The 19,507-nt window shown below is 41.3% G+C and overlaps 1 protein-coding gene across 5 annotated transcripts in view; it reads left to right on the top strand.

Moving 5' to 3' along the window:
* Positions 1 to 19,507, top strand: part of LOC121319347 (extracellular sulfatase Sulf-2-like) — a 102,052-nt gene that overhangs the window by 74,475 nt on the left and 8,070 nt on the right. For all 5 annotated transcript variants that reach the window (XM_041256690.1, XM_041256693.1, XM_041256695.1 and 2 more), the window contains 8 exons: positions 504 to 655; positions 2,964 to 3,133; positions 7,465 to 7,615; positions 8,453 to 8,628; positions 9,887 to 10,015; positions 11,048 to 11,104; positions 11,407 to 11,536; positions 13,246 to 13,447. In XM_041256690.1, the coding sequence (XP_041112624.1) occupies positions 504 to 655; positions 2,964 to 3,133; positions 7,465 to 7,615; positions 8,453 to 8,628; positions 9,887 to 10,015; positions 11,048 to 11,104; positions 11,407 to 11,536; positions 13,246 to 13,447 (1,167 nt within the window). The remainder of the gene's footprint in view (positions 1 to 503; positions 656 to 2,963; positions 3,134 to 7,464; positions 7,616 to 8,452; positions 8,629 to 9,886; positions 10,016 to 11,047; positions 11,105 to 11,406; positions 11,537 to 13,245; positions 13,448 to 19,507) is intronic.

The following is a 19,507-nucleotide window of genomic DNA, read 5'->3' on the forward strand; positions in this document are numbered from 1 at the left end:
ATTTCAAAAGGAATGGTGCTTTTTCCCGTCTGTGCTTTGACATTTTAAACGTTGTATATGAGCCTCGTTTGTGTTTGCTAGGAAAGGCTTTATCTGTGAGTTTACCGAAATGAGAAAAGGCAGTTAAGAAGGCAGTCTGTTCTTATTGAAAGAAAACACAAATCAGTTTTTGAAAACTGGGTTTCAATGGACCACAGAACCAAAAAGACTTTTATTTAGTGAATAATTCGACCGGCTATTTAAAATCAATTTCCCTACTAGTCATTTGCGTTAGTATCATTGTCATTTAAACTGTATGGAAGAAGAAGACAGGTGCCTGGTTATTGTTTCTGCTACTGTGATTTAAAGAACAGCTGCAGTTTTCCATTCAAGTGAAGACAGTACAATAGGCAATAAATGTTCACTTGTTTTATCACCTAATTTACCCCAGTACAGAAACCTCTGCAATGGGAAAGTGCAATCTAAATGAGGTGTTTATTTTCTTTTTCTGTCTCTTGTCTCAGCCTTCTTCGGGAAGTACCTGAACGAATACAACGGCTCCTATGTCCCTCCCGGTTGGAAGGAGTGGGTGGGCTTAGTGAAAAACTCCCGATTTTACAACTACACCGTCTGCAGAAACGGCGTGAAAGAGAAGCATGGAAATGAATATCCTAAGGTACTTGCTTTTAGGTCCCCTATATCCAATGAGAATCACGATCCAACAGGTTACTCATCAATCTTTAGAAATACTTAATGAAGAAGAGAAGTAATTGATAAACTGGAAACTCACTTTTAATAAGTAGCTACAGCATATATATATATATATATATATATATATATATATATATATATATATATATATGCATGCATGCATGCCACTTTAGCAATATAAAACTTGTAAACCTGCACTAACGATATTTGTATTTAGTGTTTAATGAAGTTAATATGTGGGTCATCACATTGCTGCAGGGGGTAAGCCCCAGTGGTGGATTCAAATAAAGAGAAGCAATATTTACATCCACCAGCCTTTAGATCATGAGAATAGACCCTATTAGTTTACTTACAGTGCTTTGGTTTACCAAGGCCAGTAGCAATCACAGTTGCCAGTGTTTTAAAGCAGGCATTAAAATAACTCCATGATCTACACTACAAATATAGCCTTCTAAAGCAGCATTGGAGCAGTGGTCTCGTTTGACAAGGGTCATACTCACAGCTGTGTCTGTACCAGGCCAAGTATCCAGGACACAGAGTTTAGTGTCCAGGGGTGGGGGGGTCCCTGCAAAGTGATTTGTGCCTCTCAGTGTTCCAGGACCTGCACTTGGGTTTTCATCCCAGGACAAAAAATTCTCAGCACCTGGGATCGATTTGGTTTCTGTGTTATCATCCTACTGTGGCAAGACCTGGCGAGAAGAAGTCATTCCTCCAATGAAGAAAAGAACCTCCAGAGCAAAAATAGAGCTTGTTAAATGTTTCCAAAGCGGTCACAGAACAGTTGATTTCCACCCCTCGCAGGAATTATTGTTGAGAAGATTTGTGTCATTTCTTAGAAGCTGCGTGCTCTCTGTGAAGCACACAAATCACGTTTTTGTCAGATTCAAAGATGTTGCCATGGTTGTTGCCATCCCATACGACAACGTGTAATTAGGTTATCTGCAATTTCAATTGCATAAAAACATTTGAAGTTCAGCATTTTTATCCTGGCAAAGATCATTAACAGTTATGCTGTGATTTTGAACCTGCAGTTCCATAATCACGCAATTAAGACACGTACCTTTGTTAATGAGCCACTTTCAAAAAATAGACAACCCTATTGAGTGGATTATGCAAAATAATTCACTCCTGAAGTAGCAGCAATTTACTGTATTTTTGCAAAGTATATCTACACTGCTGTATTATTAGATATAAAATATCTGAGTGGAATCATTTTTAACTAGGCTTCAGATCCATTCATATTAACATGTTATTGGGATAATTTTACAGTTTCTTATAATGTTTTTTGTTGTGTAACACTATTTCTTTTAATAGAAATTGTTTAATATTATTGGTACTATTGTGCTATTGTTTAAGAAATAAATAAAGGCTTGTGGAGTTCTGTATTTGTTCCATGAATGAGAACTGACGTTTACGACTATCCTCGTGGTTTAACCACGGACCTCAGTGAACGTTTGTGGAGCATTCTGTTCATACGTTGTGATTGGAAAAGAAAGCACCGTATTCCTTCGAATTAAAGACGCCCTCGAATTTAACACTCAGCCCAAATTTCTCATCCCTCAACTTGAGGAAAAAATCAATTGAAGATGCATTTACAAAGATGCATTTGCTCATAAGGAAACAACGTATGGACACAGAGCATTACAGTTATGCACTGCTTCTCATTTTCAGTTATGATTACTCACACCTGTTTTTCCCCCTTTTTGTGAACTGTGGTATTGCTTGGGAAGTAGAAAAATACGGGGGTCTGATTAGAACTGAGCCTCATAATGAAACGCTGCTGTAGTGGTAAACATGAAGGCATGCCCAGAGCTGAGCTGATCAGGATGTCCTGATTGGCTGGGGGTCATGGCCGGGGAGCCTACAGCTGCTTAACGCAGCAGCGCCAGTTCGACGCTACTGCACCACGGCCACAGCTACACAGACGGGTGCTGAGCGAAGGCTTGCTTTCTTTACTTCGAGGAGGAGAGCGCCCACTCTGCAAGATAACTACGAGGGAACCCTTCAGCTGCCAGTCAGTCACGTTGCTGTTTGTGTACTCGGGCAGTCACATCTTTTGTTGGTGATTTTAATACACGCATCACTGTACTGTACTCAAATTTAAGAAATTTAATTTGGAAGAAAAAATTGTTTAACAAAGTCTTAAATTCGGAGGAATACGGTATGTTTGAAACTAAATTAAACAGCTGCATTCAATGAATTGCTTTCCTTAGATCCAACTTTCCTTAACGTATCATTGAACTGCCTTTCTGCTTGTTTTTCCTATCATTCAGGACTATCTGACTGACCTCATCACCAATGACAGTATCAACTACTTCCGTATGTCGAAGAAGATGTATCCCCACCGGCCCATCATGATGTTGATTAGCCACGCTGCCCCCCATGGGCCGGAGGACTCTGCCCCACAGTATGCCAACGCCTTCCCCAACGCCTCCCAGCACATGTGAGTTCTCAGGCAGCAACACCTACTGTGTTTAAGATCAGCAGCTGATTGAATGGATTCCATCAGTGTGAGCTTTCTCAAGCTATCAGCTGTGGCTATAAAAACCTCTGCTAAAATGTGCTGCTAATTTCTGCTAAAACTGCTTGATTTTCACTTGCATGATTCCAGAAGATTAAGAGGGAGGGAAGTGTAGCATGGGTTAAAAACTGGGATGAAGCAATCAGCTACAATGAAAAGAGAAAAAGTGTATTGGATACCTTGCAGAATGGGTATAACATCAAGTCATATTTCAGTTTCATGACCTGGGATATTAAACTTAATTCCAGCTGAGTGTTTTTCAAAGAGCTTATTGCATACTGTAAAATTTCAGCTATTAATTTTCATGTTTCTATCTCCCATAGAATAGGGTAAATCAATTTAGCCAGTGCCTTTAAGAATTGTAGAAAGTGCTTCAGAAGAACAACTCTATATTGTAGTCGTGCTGCCTTTTTAAGCACACAGCACCCGTGTGAACTGCTATGACAAAAATGCTAAACAAGTAAATTGCAGATAAGCAATTTTTCTTTCTTTATATTTCTCTCTCTTTGGTCATGTGTCACTTGGCAGAGTTAATTGCCGTCCACAATGTCATTGTCAGGTTGTAACTGTGGTAAAGCCCTAACTGCTCTACTGTGGGTGACGTCGGACCACCTTTCCCAACCAAAATGGAAGAAGTTCCTGATTTATCCTAAAGACCAACGATACATAAAAATCCATCAAGAACTGAGGTCCCGGTCCGGTATTTATTTCCTAAAAGCTGCCAGTAAATCTCATCGAAATTGCTAGGGATGTTATCAAATTAAAAAATGCTCCACACCAACATTACTCAAAATTTAAAATGTAACTTACAGTTCTAGTGCCCTGTATTTGCAAATACAGGGGCTAAGGAGTTAATTGCTTGTATATGCCAAAAGCAGCAATTTAAATTCAACAGCTCTGTCGTAATTGAACAAATTTAATATTTAATCCTATAGAGTAGACATACAATTATAGCACAGCTGTAGCCGCTGTGGTAGACAGAATACTTAATGGCACTCCTGCGTTGTATTTGTTTCAGGCCTTGGGAGTATAATAGGGTAAAAATGTCTGAGAATGTGCTGAGGGTACGCAGCTGAAATCTCTGTATGGGGGCGGAACACACCTCAGCTTTGACCCCTCGGAGAACTGCGTGGTATTAAACACAATGCTAAGGCATACTATCACACTGAAACATCTTCACTTATGTAATAATAATGATCCACAGTTATCTCTATACCCCAATCACCAAACCACGCCTATGGCTGGTGCCAGTTTCATCATCCACCCCCTCTATTCACCCATAATCACAGGTCTTCTACATGATCAGCGCAATATGAATTAAACAATGTATTACACAACACTTGCTGAATATAAAGCAATTTGCATTTCTTGGGAAAAGGCATTTGGCATATACAGTACGCAAAGGGCTTGTCAGTAGCACTCTAAAAAAATGTGTAATACAGCCCAGGGAAACAATAGCAGTGTATAATAAAGAATAGCAGTGCATAATATAGCCCAGGGGAAAGAATAGCATTGTATAATAAACAATAGCAGTGTATAATAAAGAATAGCAGTGTATAATATAGAATAGCAGTGTATAATATAGAATAGCAGTGTATAATAAAGAATAGCAGTGCATAATATAGCCCAGGGGAAAGAATAGCATTGTATAATAAAGAATAGCAGTGTATAATAAAGAATAGCAGTGTATAATATAGAATAGCAGTGTATAATATAGAATAGTAGTGTATAATATAGAATAGCAGTGTATAATATAGCTCAGGGGAGAGAACAGCAATGTATAATAAAGAATAGCAGTGTATAATATAGAATAGCAGTGTATAATATAGAATAGCAGTGTATAATATAGAATAGCAGTGTATAATATAGCTCAGGGGAGAGAACAGCAATGTATAATAAAGAATAGCAGTGTATAATATAGAATAGCAGTATGTAATATAGAATAGCAGTATGTAATATAGAATAGCAGTGTATAATACAGCTCAGGGGAAAGAACAGCAATGTATAATATTGCTTCCCCTAATTTCATATGATACATACACATATACGAAGTCAACACAGAGTTTGAAATATCAAATTCCGCTGAGCTGCATTTCAGCGAGATACGGGAATTGAAACACACAATGACTGTTTTCTTATCGGGCATCCGACTGCTATATACATACCTTGCACATGTAAATACCAATGCCTGCCCTACCAACTCTGACGAGGATAAAACAGGGCAGATGTTTTCTCTCCCTCTCTCTATTCTACCCTGTTTGTACTCAGCCTTCTGTTATTACACAATATGATTGTTCTGGTCAAAGACAATTACAGCTTTCCAAGGCAGTCAGGTTTTTCCATTTACTAAGAATGGCTTACCATGAGTCTGTTTAGTTTGAGAGGATTTAATGGGGAGTAATAAAGAGGAGGCAGCAGGGTGGAAGCAAGATTAAACCACAGGAGCCCTGGCCTCTGCCAACACATCTCCTAATACAGCCTGGGATGGGAGTAAAGTTTTCAGCATGTTAAATTGGTTTAAGCAGTGAAAACTAATGATCAGTACATTTCACTGATTCCAAAAAATCAGTTAGAATCAGTTAGTCAGGTGGCAACATGAAGTCATTAAACATTTTATTTTGTACTGGATTATTAAAAGTGTACTTAGTTTAAGTTGAATACCTTTTAAGTACAGTTTGTATTTGCAATACAGGTGTATTGAAATTGACGCTATTTTGTGTTCGCTACTGTATCAGCACTATTATACTTGAGAGTGCATCCGAGTTAGTTGCAGCATTTTTAACAAGATTGTCCTGTCAGCTTCATTTACAAGTGATTTACGGGACAATTAGTTTCAAGAGAGAATATCCAAGGTGATAAATAAGCATTCAAACTCAACTAGTCATCACTTCACTCTGACTTTATTTCCTTGTTTATACTGATTGTCACGGGAAAACGCAATTATTGTATGAAAAGTAGCCTTTTCGACTTGCTTAATGACAAATTACATTATCTGTGTGAAGACAATAAAAGAGTTGCTTAGACAAGGCGTTTAAAAGGGGTTCAGCTGAGCAGAATGCAGTAAAACTCTTGATTTCGCCAAGTTCAACTGAAGGCTTATAACTATCACCTTACAAAATATCACACCCTCGACGGTTTAAGCAGTAGTCGGCACCATTTATTCTGAAAAGCAGGATCATTCAGGGTTAGTCAAGCATGTGTGGGTTGAATCAATTGAAATGAAAGAGCATGAAATGGATGGGAGGTAAAGACGTCTCATTTGTTATATTCAGAAATGATTCTGTCCTGTCATGCTAATAGGGCTTTCACACGGAGCCATCGAGTAATAACAAGTATATCCTCCCTCCACTCCACACTGCCATTTCTGTGAAGGAGACTCCAGTACAAAACCATGTTGTGCATTATGGAGAGGAAGGTTCCAGTATATTAGTTGTAAAGCAAGTCTTGAAGGCCAGTACAGTTTCTATCAGTACACTCGCATTGTTTTTAGCTGTCCTAATTAAAAAAAAGTCCCCTTGCTGGTAATTTATTATTGATTGCAGCCATCAAAATGTTTGGATTTTCAGAAACTAGTACTAAAAAATAACAATTCTGCATATGAACCCTATCCCAGGAAGAAATGGTTTCTTCACGTACGGTATATTGCCCTGACTCTCTTACTCTCCGCCAATGTACTAGTAAAACAGCTACAGGGGTATAGAGATGTGCCGAGTAACGGGTATGAGTAATGAGTATGTGTAATGAGTGTGATGATACTACTTAAGTACAAAGTTAGGGCACTTTCTGAGGTAATATCTACATTTGGACTCAAAATCGCTGTCAAATAATGTTAGAGCATTTAAAAGGCACTTACACCAACAACCCTACCTGCTTCCAGTGGTTCAATCAATCAATAAAAATGTATTTATCAATCAATAAAAAAAGAAATACACCAGTTGTAATTAATACTTGTAAATGGAATTTGTTTTTAAATGCAATCCCCCAAAATGAAGCAGTGTTTTTTTTTTTTTTTTCAATATGATTTCTAAGGCAGGATTAATGAGGTGCAATGTTGGACCTTTGGACAGAAGCTCAAGTAGAGACCTGTCTGCAGCTAGCCTGCTTCTAGTCAGTCCTGCCGATCATTCACCAGCAACTTCAGAATTATTAATTTAAAACACAACAGCGTCGTCTCAGCTTCTTCTCGTCACATTCTGACCTTCTCACTGGCACCTCATGACCTTTCTGTATCTGTTTCTTAATTGCCTTCCCAGCACGCCGAGCTACAATTACGCCCCCAACCCCGACAAGCACTGGATAATGAGGTACACGGGGCCCATGAAGCCCATCCACATGGAGTTCACCAACATGCTGCAGAGGAAGCGCCTGCAGACACTGCTGTCCGTCGATGACTCCATGGAAAAGGTAAAATAATAGAGCCAGCTTGTTTCTGAGATCAGTCGTCTCAAATCCAACAGCAGTGCCAATGTGATCGATCTGCTGCTTTGCACCTGCTTCTATTCCTCCATTATAGGAGGCTGTGTGGTCCAGTGGTTAAAGACATGGACTTGTAACCAGCAGGTATCCGGTTCAAATCCCAGCTCAGCCACTGACTCATTGTGTAACCCTGAGCAAATCACTTAATCTTCTTGTGCCCCATCTTTCGGGTAGATGTTGTTGTAAGTGACTCTGCAGCTGACGCATAGTTCACACACAAGTCTTGTATCTTGTAATGCACTTTGTGATAGTCTACTATGAAAGGCACTCCATAAAAATAAAGATTATTATTACAGATAACTGTCTGATAGAATCACTCTTTAGACATCAGATAAAAGTGGGACCTGAACCCAGGTCTTCAACGGTGAATTTTCTGCTCTCCTGATAGAGATTCAGCTTGTTAGGGCTTTTACATGGCAAAAGAAAACTCTTTTACCCTCCTGATTTTATTGTGTATTTACACTTGAATGCTCATTTAATCCAATCAACAATGCAGACAAACTTAATAAAGAACCTGAACTCATGCATGCAATAGTAGTTTCATTCAGGAGGGAAGCCTATAATTACTGTTTTCTGTCTGTTTTCTAGTGGGAACAGAATGAGTCATGTTTTCCTTGATGCTCCTGAAAATCAGGGGCTTATCTTAAGATAATATAAAATGTTGCGTGCAATTGGTCATGTCTCTTCTGGTGTTTCAGACCCACTAGGATTTCACAGTCTCTTATTCATGGGTTTGCTATCCTAATTCTTTCTTCTTCTATAAAGATCTATAACATGCTGGTTGACACGGGTGAACTGGACAATACCTACGTCATTTACACAGCGGATCACGGGTACCACATTGGGCAGTTTGGGCTGGTCAAGGGGAAATCGATGCCTTACGAGTTCGACATCAGAGTGCCCTTTTATATACGAGGACCCAATGTGGAGGCTGGCAACATGTGAGAGCTTGGTTGATTTATTTTACTTGAAATGTTTTGGCAGGAACATTGATTGGGTTGATCCTTCTGGTGTTGGATACAGTGCATGTAGATCACACACAGGTTTAATCATTATATAAAACAGTGCAGAAAAAAGGAAAAAAAAAAACAGTCAAAGGACCCCCCTTATACCTATCTAAAGATTGACGTAGTTTATGACAACCCTTTGTGACCTCCCTTGAAGGTCCTTAAAAAGATCAGATAACACATACCTTATTCTATAGAACACTGCCGTGTGTTCTTAGATTTCTCAGAGCACAAGAGGAAGCCTGGGTGTGTAGCCTGCAACTATACACTTAGAACCAAGACTGAGCATTCTGAAAGTGTGTTCAAGCCAAGTGGAATAGGTATGTAAATATTAATATTACAAAGAAAAAAACTCCCCTTGGCTCCAGGTGCTTTACTGGAATCTTGCTGTTGTTTTTATGTGACTTTTAAAGGTATACAGTAGTCAAGAGCTTTTCATGCTGGAAGGCCCTGTTTTGCTGACTGTATTGTGAGTTTTCTCATTACACATTACATTCAAAGTGCTTTGGCAGTCTTAACAGACCCTTAGAGAAATCAGCGGGTCTGTTTGGTGTTTGGGAAAGATTATCCCTCGTAGGATGACTCTGCCTTATGTCCGGAGCGTTGCCCCTCTGCATGAGGGCTTGGAAAAGAGCCAAAGTAATCTCTTGAAATCTCGTAAGCCTGTTTTCTTTTATTTCCCTTTCATCAGATTACACGGTTATATCCTGTTGATATTTCCGGTGTTAAAGAACAGCCATGATAATGGCACCCCCTTTAAGAAAGGATGAAATCAGCCGTCAGGGAAAGCATTTGCTTGCTAGCCCTGTTTAATCCTGGGTTTAGGGAGGTGCTGAATATCTTGGCAGCGCGTTTCCGCTACAAGGTTTCCTTACAATCCATTAAAGACCAGGCAGCAAGAGCCCATGTACAAGAAGAAAGCCATTACAGCAAGCACATTATTAAGCTCAGCTAACTCAGTGCAGTGGGGATCCTTCCTGTGACCTTAAAATGATAATGTTGCATCATGACCTTGTTGTGTCACCTCCTACTTTAGAGCACTTACCGGCTATAACACCATGTCTATCCACTTCTGATAGACTGCATATATTTTATTATTATTTTTTTTAAGTCTACGGCTTTCTTCTGAATTTTTCTTTTTACAGCACTTTTGCAAGGATTTAATCCCCTCTGTTGCTTTGGTGCCACACAGAAATCCTCACATGGTACTGAACATTGATCTGGCTCCCACCATCATGGACATTGCTGGACTGGACATTCCAGCAGACATGGATGGCAAGTCGATCCTGAAGTTGCTGGACACAGAGCGGCCAGTAAACAGGTAAGACACACACACACACACACACCCCACCAAAGTAGCTGGTTCCTAATGCTGTCATGGAAAATATCATTTAAACATTTACAGTATAATAAAGTAATATGCAGTGCTCCCTCGAAGTGCCACGATTCAGTAATTCACGTTAACAGTAAATTGCACATGTACAGTACTTCACTGTATAAGAGCCCTTTAATAATTCACTGCTTTCAATATTTAGCTATTGTTTATGTGTAAGACCAGATTGAAAAATATCAAGGCAGCACGGTAGAAAGTTTGAAGTCATATATTGCAATTATGTTGGCAGTTTTATATTTATATCGTGCACTTCCATGATACAGTGAATGATACAATTTTCTAGTATCGGAATACATGAACATCACAGTACGAGAGGTTAAATGATCCGAGTTGCAACTGTGTGAATCACAGAGACTTTTAGGCTCTTGTTAGTATCTTGAGTTTCTATGTGGTCGTGACTCAGAGTCAGGTAATGCAGCAACAGTAAACAAAACCTTCCCACTGATGCCTCAAACAAGTGTGAAATCTGCTGCTGGATATTTTAAACCAGGAGAAGAATGTTTAGGCTTTCTATAGCCAGAGAAGGGGGCCTGTAATTGGATTAAAATCACATGGTTGGCCTGCGTGTAATCAGGAATAAATTAGCTTTCTTCAATGCCAGTAAGTCACCGTTCCTTGAAGTGCCCCCCTATTGCTTTTTTTAGTATTGATTGTTGATTTAATCTGTTTCATAGAGATGTGATTATGCTGCAGATCAATAAATGCAGTCTCTTTGCAAAAGACAGTAAATGGCACCCCTGGGGTGATACAAGAGGTCAGGTGGTATATAATGTGACATGACTACTTAACTTTCCAATAAAATGGAAAATAAATCACAGGTCAGGCAAGTTACAGTACACTAAATCCATTCTAATAGCACAGCACCATTCCCCTTACCGGATTCCACACAGTTCTGTTAAGACACCCTATTCCGTTCTATAGGGCCAGGTGTTTTTTTGATGGAATTTTCTCTCTTCACAGGTTCCAGTTTAACAAGAAGGGAAAGGTCTGGAGAGACTCATTCCTTGTGGAAAGAGGGTAGGTGCACAAGCCCTCAAAAGAAGAGCCGGTCTGATCTGGGGGTCATCTGCATCTAAACAGGCAGAATATGCAAAAAACCTAACTAAGTTTATTAACCCCGTATGCTCTGAAGAAACATGCAGAGGGTTATTTTGTATGACCTACAACATGATGGTCGGAGATTAAATGGTTAAAAATGGCCAGTATGTATTTTTCCTTGACACCATTCAGACCTGCAGTGAAATCAAATAGATTGTAACACCGCAGTGCCCTTCATAGATGCACATCAAATGAAAATGGTTTGTTTTTTTCTCCTCCAGTAAGCTGCTGCACAAGAGGGATGATGGGACAGTGGCCGGCCAAGAGGAGAATTTCCTCCCCAAGTACCAGCGTGTGAAGGACCTGTGCCAGCGTGCAGAGTACCAGACGCCCTGCGAGCAGCTGGGGCAGGTAACAGACTGCTCCCTCCTCTCCCACTCTTTCAGCATCCCCCCCTTCTCTTACAAGTTCATTACATGCCAACGTCTTGCCAGTTTCAATTTAATTAGTGTGAAGTTGACGGTACATTATGATGCGTCCTTTAACTATAAGGAGACAGTTTGTAATATAAATATTTCTTGCATTGTGAACCCTTTTGAAAGTTTACCACGGATAATTGCGTGTTAATTTTGCAGTTTATCATGCTTTTACGACTGTATATATTAATTGTGCTTTACCATGGTTAGCCTTATGTTTTATACCTGTTTTTCCGCACTGATTTACCATGCAAGGCTATGCTTCAGTACACTTTTCTATGCTTTTATAACAGTTTACCAATGCAAGCATATGAGGGTTAACAGAAGATATTCATCAGTGAAGGTTAGATTTGAGAAGTACAGTACAGTAGACATGCTTATAGTGTATGACATGTTTTAGATAATCGAGTGGCAACTGTACTGAAATATAACTACCGCATAGGCCAGGGCTTGATATTAAATCGACAGGGCATTTGTCTCAGTTACAGCGGGTTAGAGGAAATTGCTTTTCCATAAGAGAGGTGTTATTATGAGCCGAGCTGAGCCCTGACTGTGGAGAGTAGTTTGGGTCTAGAATTACTGATCTCAGTAGAGAGGGATATTCTCAGGTTCCAGCGAGGAACTGTAGTCTGGGTGCTATTGTGACTCGTCAGTGAAGTCTGTACTGAGAGGAAATGACTTCCCATGCCCAGCTGCAGCAATGTGCTGATGGAGTTCCATTTCTCCCATTAAGGACCAGCAGCTTCAACATTCAGGAGTACAGACCAAGCTTTTGAAATCAATTTTCTTAACTCTTATTGGCACTAGCAATAACATCACTGGCCCCACTTTTGTGTCGAAGATCTTTTTGTTCTTGTTTTTCATTCATCAATTCGGAATAGGCAGATATCTCAAAAGACAACATTCAACAGATAAAAACTCACTGCCTAATCACTTCATGCAATACTTTTCAAACTCACACCAATGATCTCACAACAATCAGGCCTTGTGACCTGTAGCAGGATGCAGAAATGTACAGTATCTGTAGCGTTGTACAGTATTTTAAATATCCTGGATTAACTCAAAAAAATGAGTGCAGAACCACAGATTAATAAGCTAATAACTTTTTTTTCTATTCTGCTTAAAGCTTCACTGATTATTTTAACTTCCTACCCGTCCACCCTTTCCTGCATGTCTTTCCCCATTCCTTTCAGTGCAGTGCTTGCCAGAACTGCTCTCATTTCCAGGGACCTGGGGGTAATTATACTGCCATTCACAATAAACGATGTGAAACATAAAACCTGGAGTGTTAGCTAAAAAACGATAAATGCTGATAGTAAAAAAAAAAATTTGAAACATAACATCACCCCATTAAAACTATCCAGTGTACTCCTCTCCTGGGTATTAAAGGAAAACGAAGCAAGAAGAAAAGCATTTACTTGGCTGATGAGGAGTGCAAGCACTAGAGAGACCGTTAAGCAAGTCCAAATGTAGTGTTGGAAACCCTTTCAGCTCCCATTGATCCACAGAGAGTCGAGGAATTAGTTTCATATACTTTGGAGCCATGTGTTTTAAAGTGCAATTTACAAGCAGGTAATGATTTATCTATTTAATGAACAAATGCAAGGAGTTTGCTTTTTTTTGTTTTCTGTGCTTTGTGAACAGAAGTGGCAATGCATAGAGGATGCTATGGGCAAGCTGAGGCTTCACAAGTGCAAGCGGATGGCCAGCCTGACGGTCGCCGGGAAGATGGGCGTGGCCAACATGAAATCTCAGCTCCACAGGAGAAACTCTGGGGACTGCGATTGTGACATCACCACCTTCCAAATGAGTCCAGTGAAGAGGAAGAAGCTCTTTAGCAAGAAGAGTGAGTGAACAGACAGCACACCTATGGTCAAAAAAGCGTTATTTAGTATGCGCTTCAGATATTTAGTACACATTCTAATTTTATGTTAGTATGTTTTGTAATTCTAATGGTTACACATACTAATTTGGCCAATCAGATCACTGAAAATGAGAACCAGTGAATTTAAAGAAAACAGTATGTGCAATAGAATTATCCAATTAAAAGTCACCTTACACTGCCCAAGTGGTGGCAGTATATGGACTTGGCATTGGGTAAAGTCTAGTGAAAGATGGATAGACCCGGACCCTCCCAGATGACCACCAGCCAGCAGTGTCAGAGCCTTAGAGATCGCTTTATGTCAGTGGTAACCCCACTGGAACTAATAAGTCATTTTAATCAAGTGTTGAAAGATCTGGCATTGAATCTAGTATTAGCTATAGTAACTCAATATTTTACATTGTTAATGCAAACTGAGCCGTGTCACGGTCAACATCATCTGTCTTAAGAAGTCGGCAGCACTCAGCAAATCTATATTTGCACTGTTGAAGAAAATCTTTCGCTGCCATGATTTGAAATTTTCCTTATTCTTGACCAGCCTCTATGTAAGAACTACTATAAAATGACTATCCTCTATATAGAAGATGTATAGTTCATTTACATTTATTTAGAACACGTAGTATTTTATGTATTCGGATTGGTCCAAATCAATACATGTACTAAATAACGCCAACAGGTAATATAATACAAAAAAGACATCATCAAATGCAAAGGATTTTAGTGTTGCATATATGAAGAGTTGTGTTTATAATATGAACAGTCACAGAAGTGCAAGTAGTTGCTGACTGAGCCTTACAAGAGACGTAGACCACCAGGAGCTCATGAACACTAACCTTGTACCAGAGCCGCAAACTGAGCACTGAAGTATGGCAGCAAAAAAGAATTAGCTTAAATTCAAAATGTGTGCAAAAATATAAAGTAATTTATTTTATTCTGAAGCACAGCCCAAAAGTGCGAGACAAACAGTGCAGGTGGGAAACGGTGAAACAGTGCAGGAGACAAACAGAGAAACAGTGCAAGAGGGAAACGGTGAAACAGTGCAGGAGAGAAACAGAGAAACAGTGCAAGAGGGAAACGGTGAAACAGTGCAGGAGTGAAACGGTGAAACAGTGCAGGAGTGAAACAGTGAAACAGTGCAGGAGTGAAACAGTGAAACAGTGCAGGAGTGAAACAGTGAAACAGTGCAGGAGACAAACAGAGAAACAGTGCAAGAGGGAAACGGTGAAACAGTGCAGGAGTGAAACGGTGAAACAGTGCAGGAGGGAAACGGTGAAACAGTGCAGGAGGGAAACGGTGAAACAGTGCAGGAGGGAAACGGTGAAACAGTGCAGGAGTGAGTGAAACGGTGAAACAGTGCAGGAGGTGAAACAGTGAAACAGTGCAGGAGAGAAACGGTGAAACAGTGCAAGAGGGAAACGGTGAAACAGTGCAGGAGTGAAACAGTGCAGGAGAGAAACGGTGAAACAGTGCAGGAGTGAAACAGTGCAGGAGAGAAACGGTGAAACAGTGCAAGAGAGAAACGGTGAAACAGTGCAGGAGAGAAACAGTGAAACAGTGCAGGAGAGAAACAGAGAAACAGTGCAAGAGAGAAACGGTGAAACAGTGCAGGAGACAAACAGAGAAACAGTGCAGGAGACAAACAGAGAAACAGTGCAGGAGACAAACAGAGAAACAGTGCAGGAGAGAAACGGTGAAACAGTGCAGGGGTGAAACGGTGAAACAGTGCAGGAGTGAAACGGTGAAACAGTGCAGGAGGGAAACGGTGAAACAGTGCAGGAGAGAAACAGTGAAACAGTGCAGGAGTGAAACAGTGCAGGAGACAAACAGAAACAGTGCAAGAGGGAAACGGTGAAACAGCGCAGGAGAGAAACAGTGAAACAGTGCAGGAGAGAAACATTGAAACAGTGCAAGAGGGAAACAGTGAAAACTTTTCGGTCAGTTCAAGACCTCAGTGTCAACAGGTGAAGAATGCCCAGTATTTAAAAAACAGCCACTTAAATTAGGGTAAAGTTAAATCACATGCAAAAGCAGTATGAACATTAGTGTTCAATTAATTAAAAACTCATTGTATTAGGCCAATGTAGTGCATCAATGCATTCTCATTAAGAGGACGAGTTAGCATCAACAAATAGATGGAAAAGTATATGCGTAGCACAAGTTTGTGGTCTACACATGGGACTAGCAATTAGCTTAAATTCAAAATGTGTGCAAAAATATAAAGTAATTTATTTTATTCTGAAGCACAGCCCAAAAGTGCGAGACAAACAGTGCAGGTGGGAAACGGTGAAACAGTGCAGGAGACAAACAGAGAAACAGTGCAAGAGGGAAACGGTGAAACGGTGAAACAGTGCAGGAGTGAAACAGTGCAGGAGAGAAACAGAGAAACAGTGCAAGAGGGAAACGGTGAAACAGTGCAGGAGTGAAACGGTGAAACAGTGCAGGAGTGAAACAGTGAAACAGTGCAGGAGACAAACAGAGAAACAGTGCAGGAGGGAAACGGTGAAACAGTGCAGGAGGGAAACGGTGAAACAGTGCAGGAGGGAAACGGTGAAACAGTGCAGGAGGGAAACGATGAAACAGTGTAGGAGTGAAACAGTGCAGGAGAGAAACGGTGAAACAGTGCAGGAGTGAAACGGTGAAACAGTGCAGGAGAGAAACGGTGAAACAGTGCAGGAGAGAAACAGAGAAACAGTGCAAGAGGGAAACGGTGAAACAGTGCAGGAGACAAACAGTGAAACAGTGCAGGAGACAAACAGAGAAACAGTGCAGGAGACAAACAGAGAAACAGTGCAAGAGGGAAACGGTGAAACAGTGCAGGAGAGAAACAGAGAAACAGTGCAGGAGACAAACAGAGAAACAGTGCAAGAGGGAAACGGTGAAACAGTGCAGGAGTGAAACGGTGAAACAGTGCAGGAGTGAAACAGAGAAACAGTGCAAGAGGGAAACAGTGAAACAGTGCAGGAGGGAAACAGAGAAACAGTGCAGGAGGGAAACGGTGAAACAGTGCAGGAGAGAAACAGAGAAACAGTGCAAGAGGGAAACGGTGAAACAGTGCAGGAGAGAAACAGTGAAACAGTGCAGGAGGGAAACAGGTACTACGAAACAGTGCAGGAGTGAAACAGAGAAACAGTGCAGAAACAGTGCAGGAGGGAAACAGTGAAACAGTGCAGGAGAGAAACAGTGAAACAGTGCAGGAGGGAAACAGTGAAACAGTGCAGGAGAGAAACAGTGAAACAGTGCAAGAGGGAAACGGTGAAACAGTGCAAGAGGGAAACGATGAAACAGTGCAGGAGAGAAACAGTGAAACAGTGCAGGAGAGAAACGGTGAAACAGTGCAGGAGGGAAACAGTGAAACAGTGCAGGAGAAACGGTGAAACAGTGCAGGAGGGAAACGGTGAAACAGTGCAGGAGAGAAACAGTGAAACAGTGCAGGAGAAACAGTGAAACAGTGCAGGAGAGAAACAGTGAAACAGGTGAAACAGTGCAGGAGACAAACAGTGAAACAGTGAAACAGTGCAGTGCAGAGGGAAACGGTGAAACAGTGCAGGAGAGAAACAGTGAAACAGTGCAGGAGGGAAACAGTGAAAACTTTTCGGTCAGTTCAAGACCTCAGTGTCAACAGGTGAAGAATGCCCAGTATTTAAAAAACAGCCACTTAAATTAGGGTAAAGTTAAATCACATGCAAAAGCAGTATGAACATTAGTGTTCAATTAATTAAAAACTCATTGTATTAGGCCAATGTAGTGCATCAATGCATTCTCATTAAGAGGACGAGTTAGCATCAACAAATAGATGGAAAAGTATATGCGTAGCACAAGTTTGTGGTCTACACATGGGACTAGCAATTAGCTTAAATTCAAAATGTGTGCAAAAATATAAAGTAATTTATTTTATTCTGAAGCACAGCCCAAAAGTGCGAGACAAACAGTGCAGGTGGGAAACGGTGAAACAGTGCAGGAGACAAACAGAGAAACAGTGCAAGAGGGAAACGGTGAAACAGTGCAGGAGTGAAACAGTGAAACAGAGCAGGAGTGAAACAGTGCAGGAGAGAAACAGAGAAACAGTGCAAGAGGGAAACGGTGAAACAGTGCAGGAGTGAAACGGTGAAACAGTGCAGGAGTGAAACAGTGAAACAGTGCAGGAGACAAACAGAGAAACAGTGCAAGAGGGAAACGGTGAAACAGTGCAGGAGGGAAACGGTGAAACAGTGCAGGAGGGAAACGGTGAAACAGTGCAGGAGGGAAACGGTGAAACAGTGCAGGAGGGAAACGGTGAAACAGTGCAGGAGAGAAACGGTGAAACAGTGCAGGAGAGAAACGGTGAAACAGTGCAGGAGTGAAACAGTGCAGGAGAGAAACGGTGAAACAGTGCAGGAGAGAAACAGTGCAGGCAGGAGAGAAACGGTGAAACAGTGCAGGAGAGAAACAGAGAAACAGTGCAAGAGGGAAACGGTGAAACAGTGCAGGAGACAAACAGTGAAACAGTGCAGGAGACAAACAGAGAAACAGTGCAAGAGGGAAACAGTGAAACAGTGCAGGAGACAAACAGTGAAACAGTGCAGGAGACAAACAGTGAAACAGTGCAGGAGGGAAACAGTGAAACAGTGCAGGAGGGAAACAGTGAAACAGTGCAGGAGGGAAACAGTGAAACAGTGCAGGAGGGAAACAGAGAAACAGTGCAGGAGGGAAACAGTGAAACAGTGCAGGAGGGAAACAGTGAAACAGTGCAGGAGGGAAACAGTGAAACAGTGCAGGAGGGAAACGGTGAAACAGTGCAGGAGGGAAACAGTGAAACAGTGCAGGAGGGGTGAAACAGTGCAGTAGTGAAACGGTGAAACAGTGCAGGAGAGAAACAGTGAAACAGTGCAGGAGAGAAACGGTGAAACAGTGCAGGAGGGAAACGGTGAAACAGTGCAGGAGTGAAACGGTGAAACAGTGCAGTGCAGGAGGGAAACGGTGAAACAGTGCAGGAGAGAAACAGTGAAACAGTGCAGGAGGGAAACGGTGAAACAGTGCAGGAGAGAAACAGTGAAACAGTGCAAGACCTCAGTGTCAACAGGTGAAGAATGCCCAGTATTTAAAAAACAGCCACTTAAATTAGGGTAAAGTTAAATCACATGCAAAAGCAGTATGAACATTAGTGTTCAATTAGTTAAAAACTCATTGTATTAGAAACAGTGCAGGAGAGAAACTCATTAAGAAACAGTGCAGGAGGGAAACATGGAAAAACAGCGTAGCAGGAGACTAACAGGGACTAACAGTGCAGGAGACAAACGGTGAAACAGTGCAGGAGTGAAACGGTGAAACAGTGCAGGAGTGAAACGGTGAAACAGTGCAGGAGGGAAACAGTGAAACAGTGCAGGAGAGAAACAGTGAAACAGTGCAGGAGGGAAACGGTGAAACAGTGCAGGAGGGAAACGGTGAAACAGTGCAGGAGAGAAACAGTGAAACAGTGCAGGAGAGAAACGGTGAAACAGTGCAGGAGAGAAACGGTGAAACAGTGCAGGAGGGAAACGGTGAAACAGTGCAGGAGGGAAACGGTGAAACAGTGCAGGAGGGAAACGGTGAAACAGTGCAGGAGAGAAACAGTGAAACAGTGCAGGAGTGAAACGGAGAAACAGTGAAACAGTGCAGGAGTGAAACGGTGAAACAGTGCAGGAGTGAAACGGTGAAACAGTGCAGGAGTGAAACAGGTGAAACAGTGAAACGGTGAAACAGTGCAGGAGACAAACGGTGAAACAGTGCAAACAGTGCAGGAGTGAAACGGTGAAACAGTGCAGGAGACAAACAGAGAAACAGTGCAGGAGAGAAACAGAGAAACAGTGCAAGAGTGAAACGGTGAAACAGTGCAGGAGTGAAACGGTGAAACAGTGCAGGAGTGAAACGGTGAAACAGTGCAGGAGAGAAACAGTGCAAGAGGGAAACAGTGAAACAGTGCAGGAGACAAACAGAGAAACAGTGCAAGAGGGAAACGGTGAAACAGTGCAGGAGGGAAACGGTGAAACAGTGCAGGAGTGAAACGGT

Source organism: Polyodon spathula, chromosome 8, assembly GCF_017654505.1.
Source record: "Polyodon spathula isolate WHYD16114869_AA chromosome 8, ASM1765450v1, whole genome shotgun sequence".
Classification (NCBI taxonomy): Eukaryota; Metazoa; Chordata; class Actinopteri; order Acipenseriformes; family Polyodontidae; genus Polyodon; species Polyodon spathula.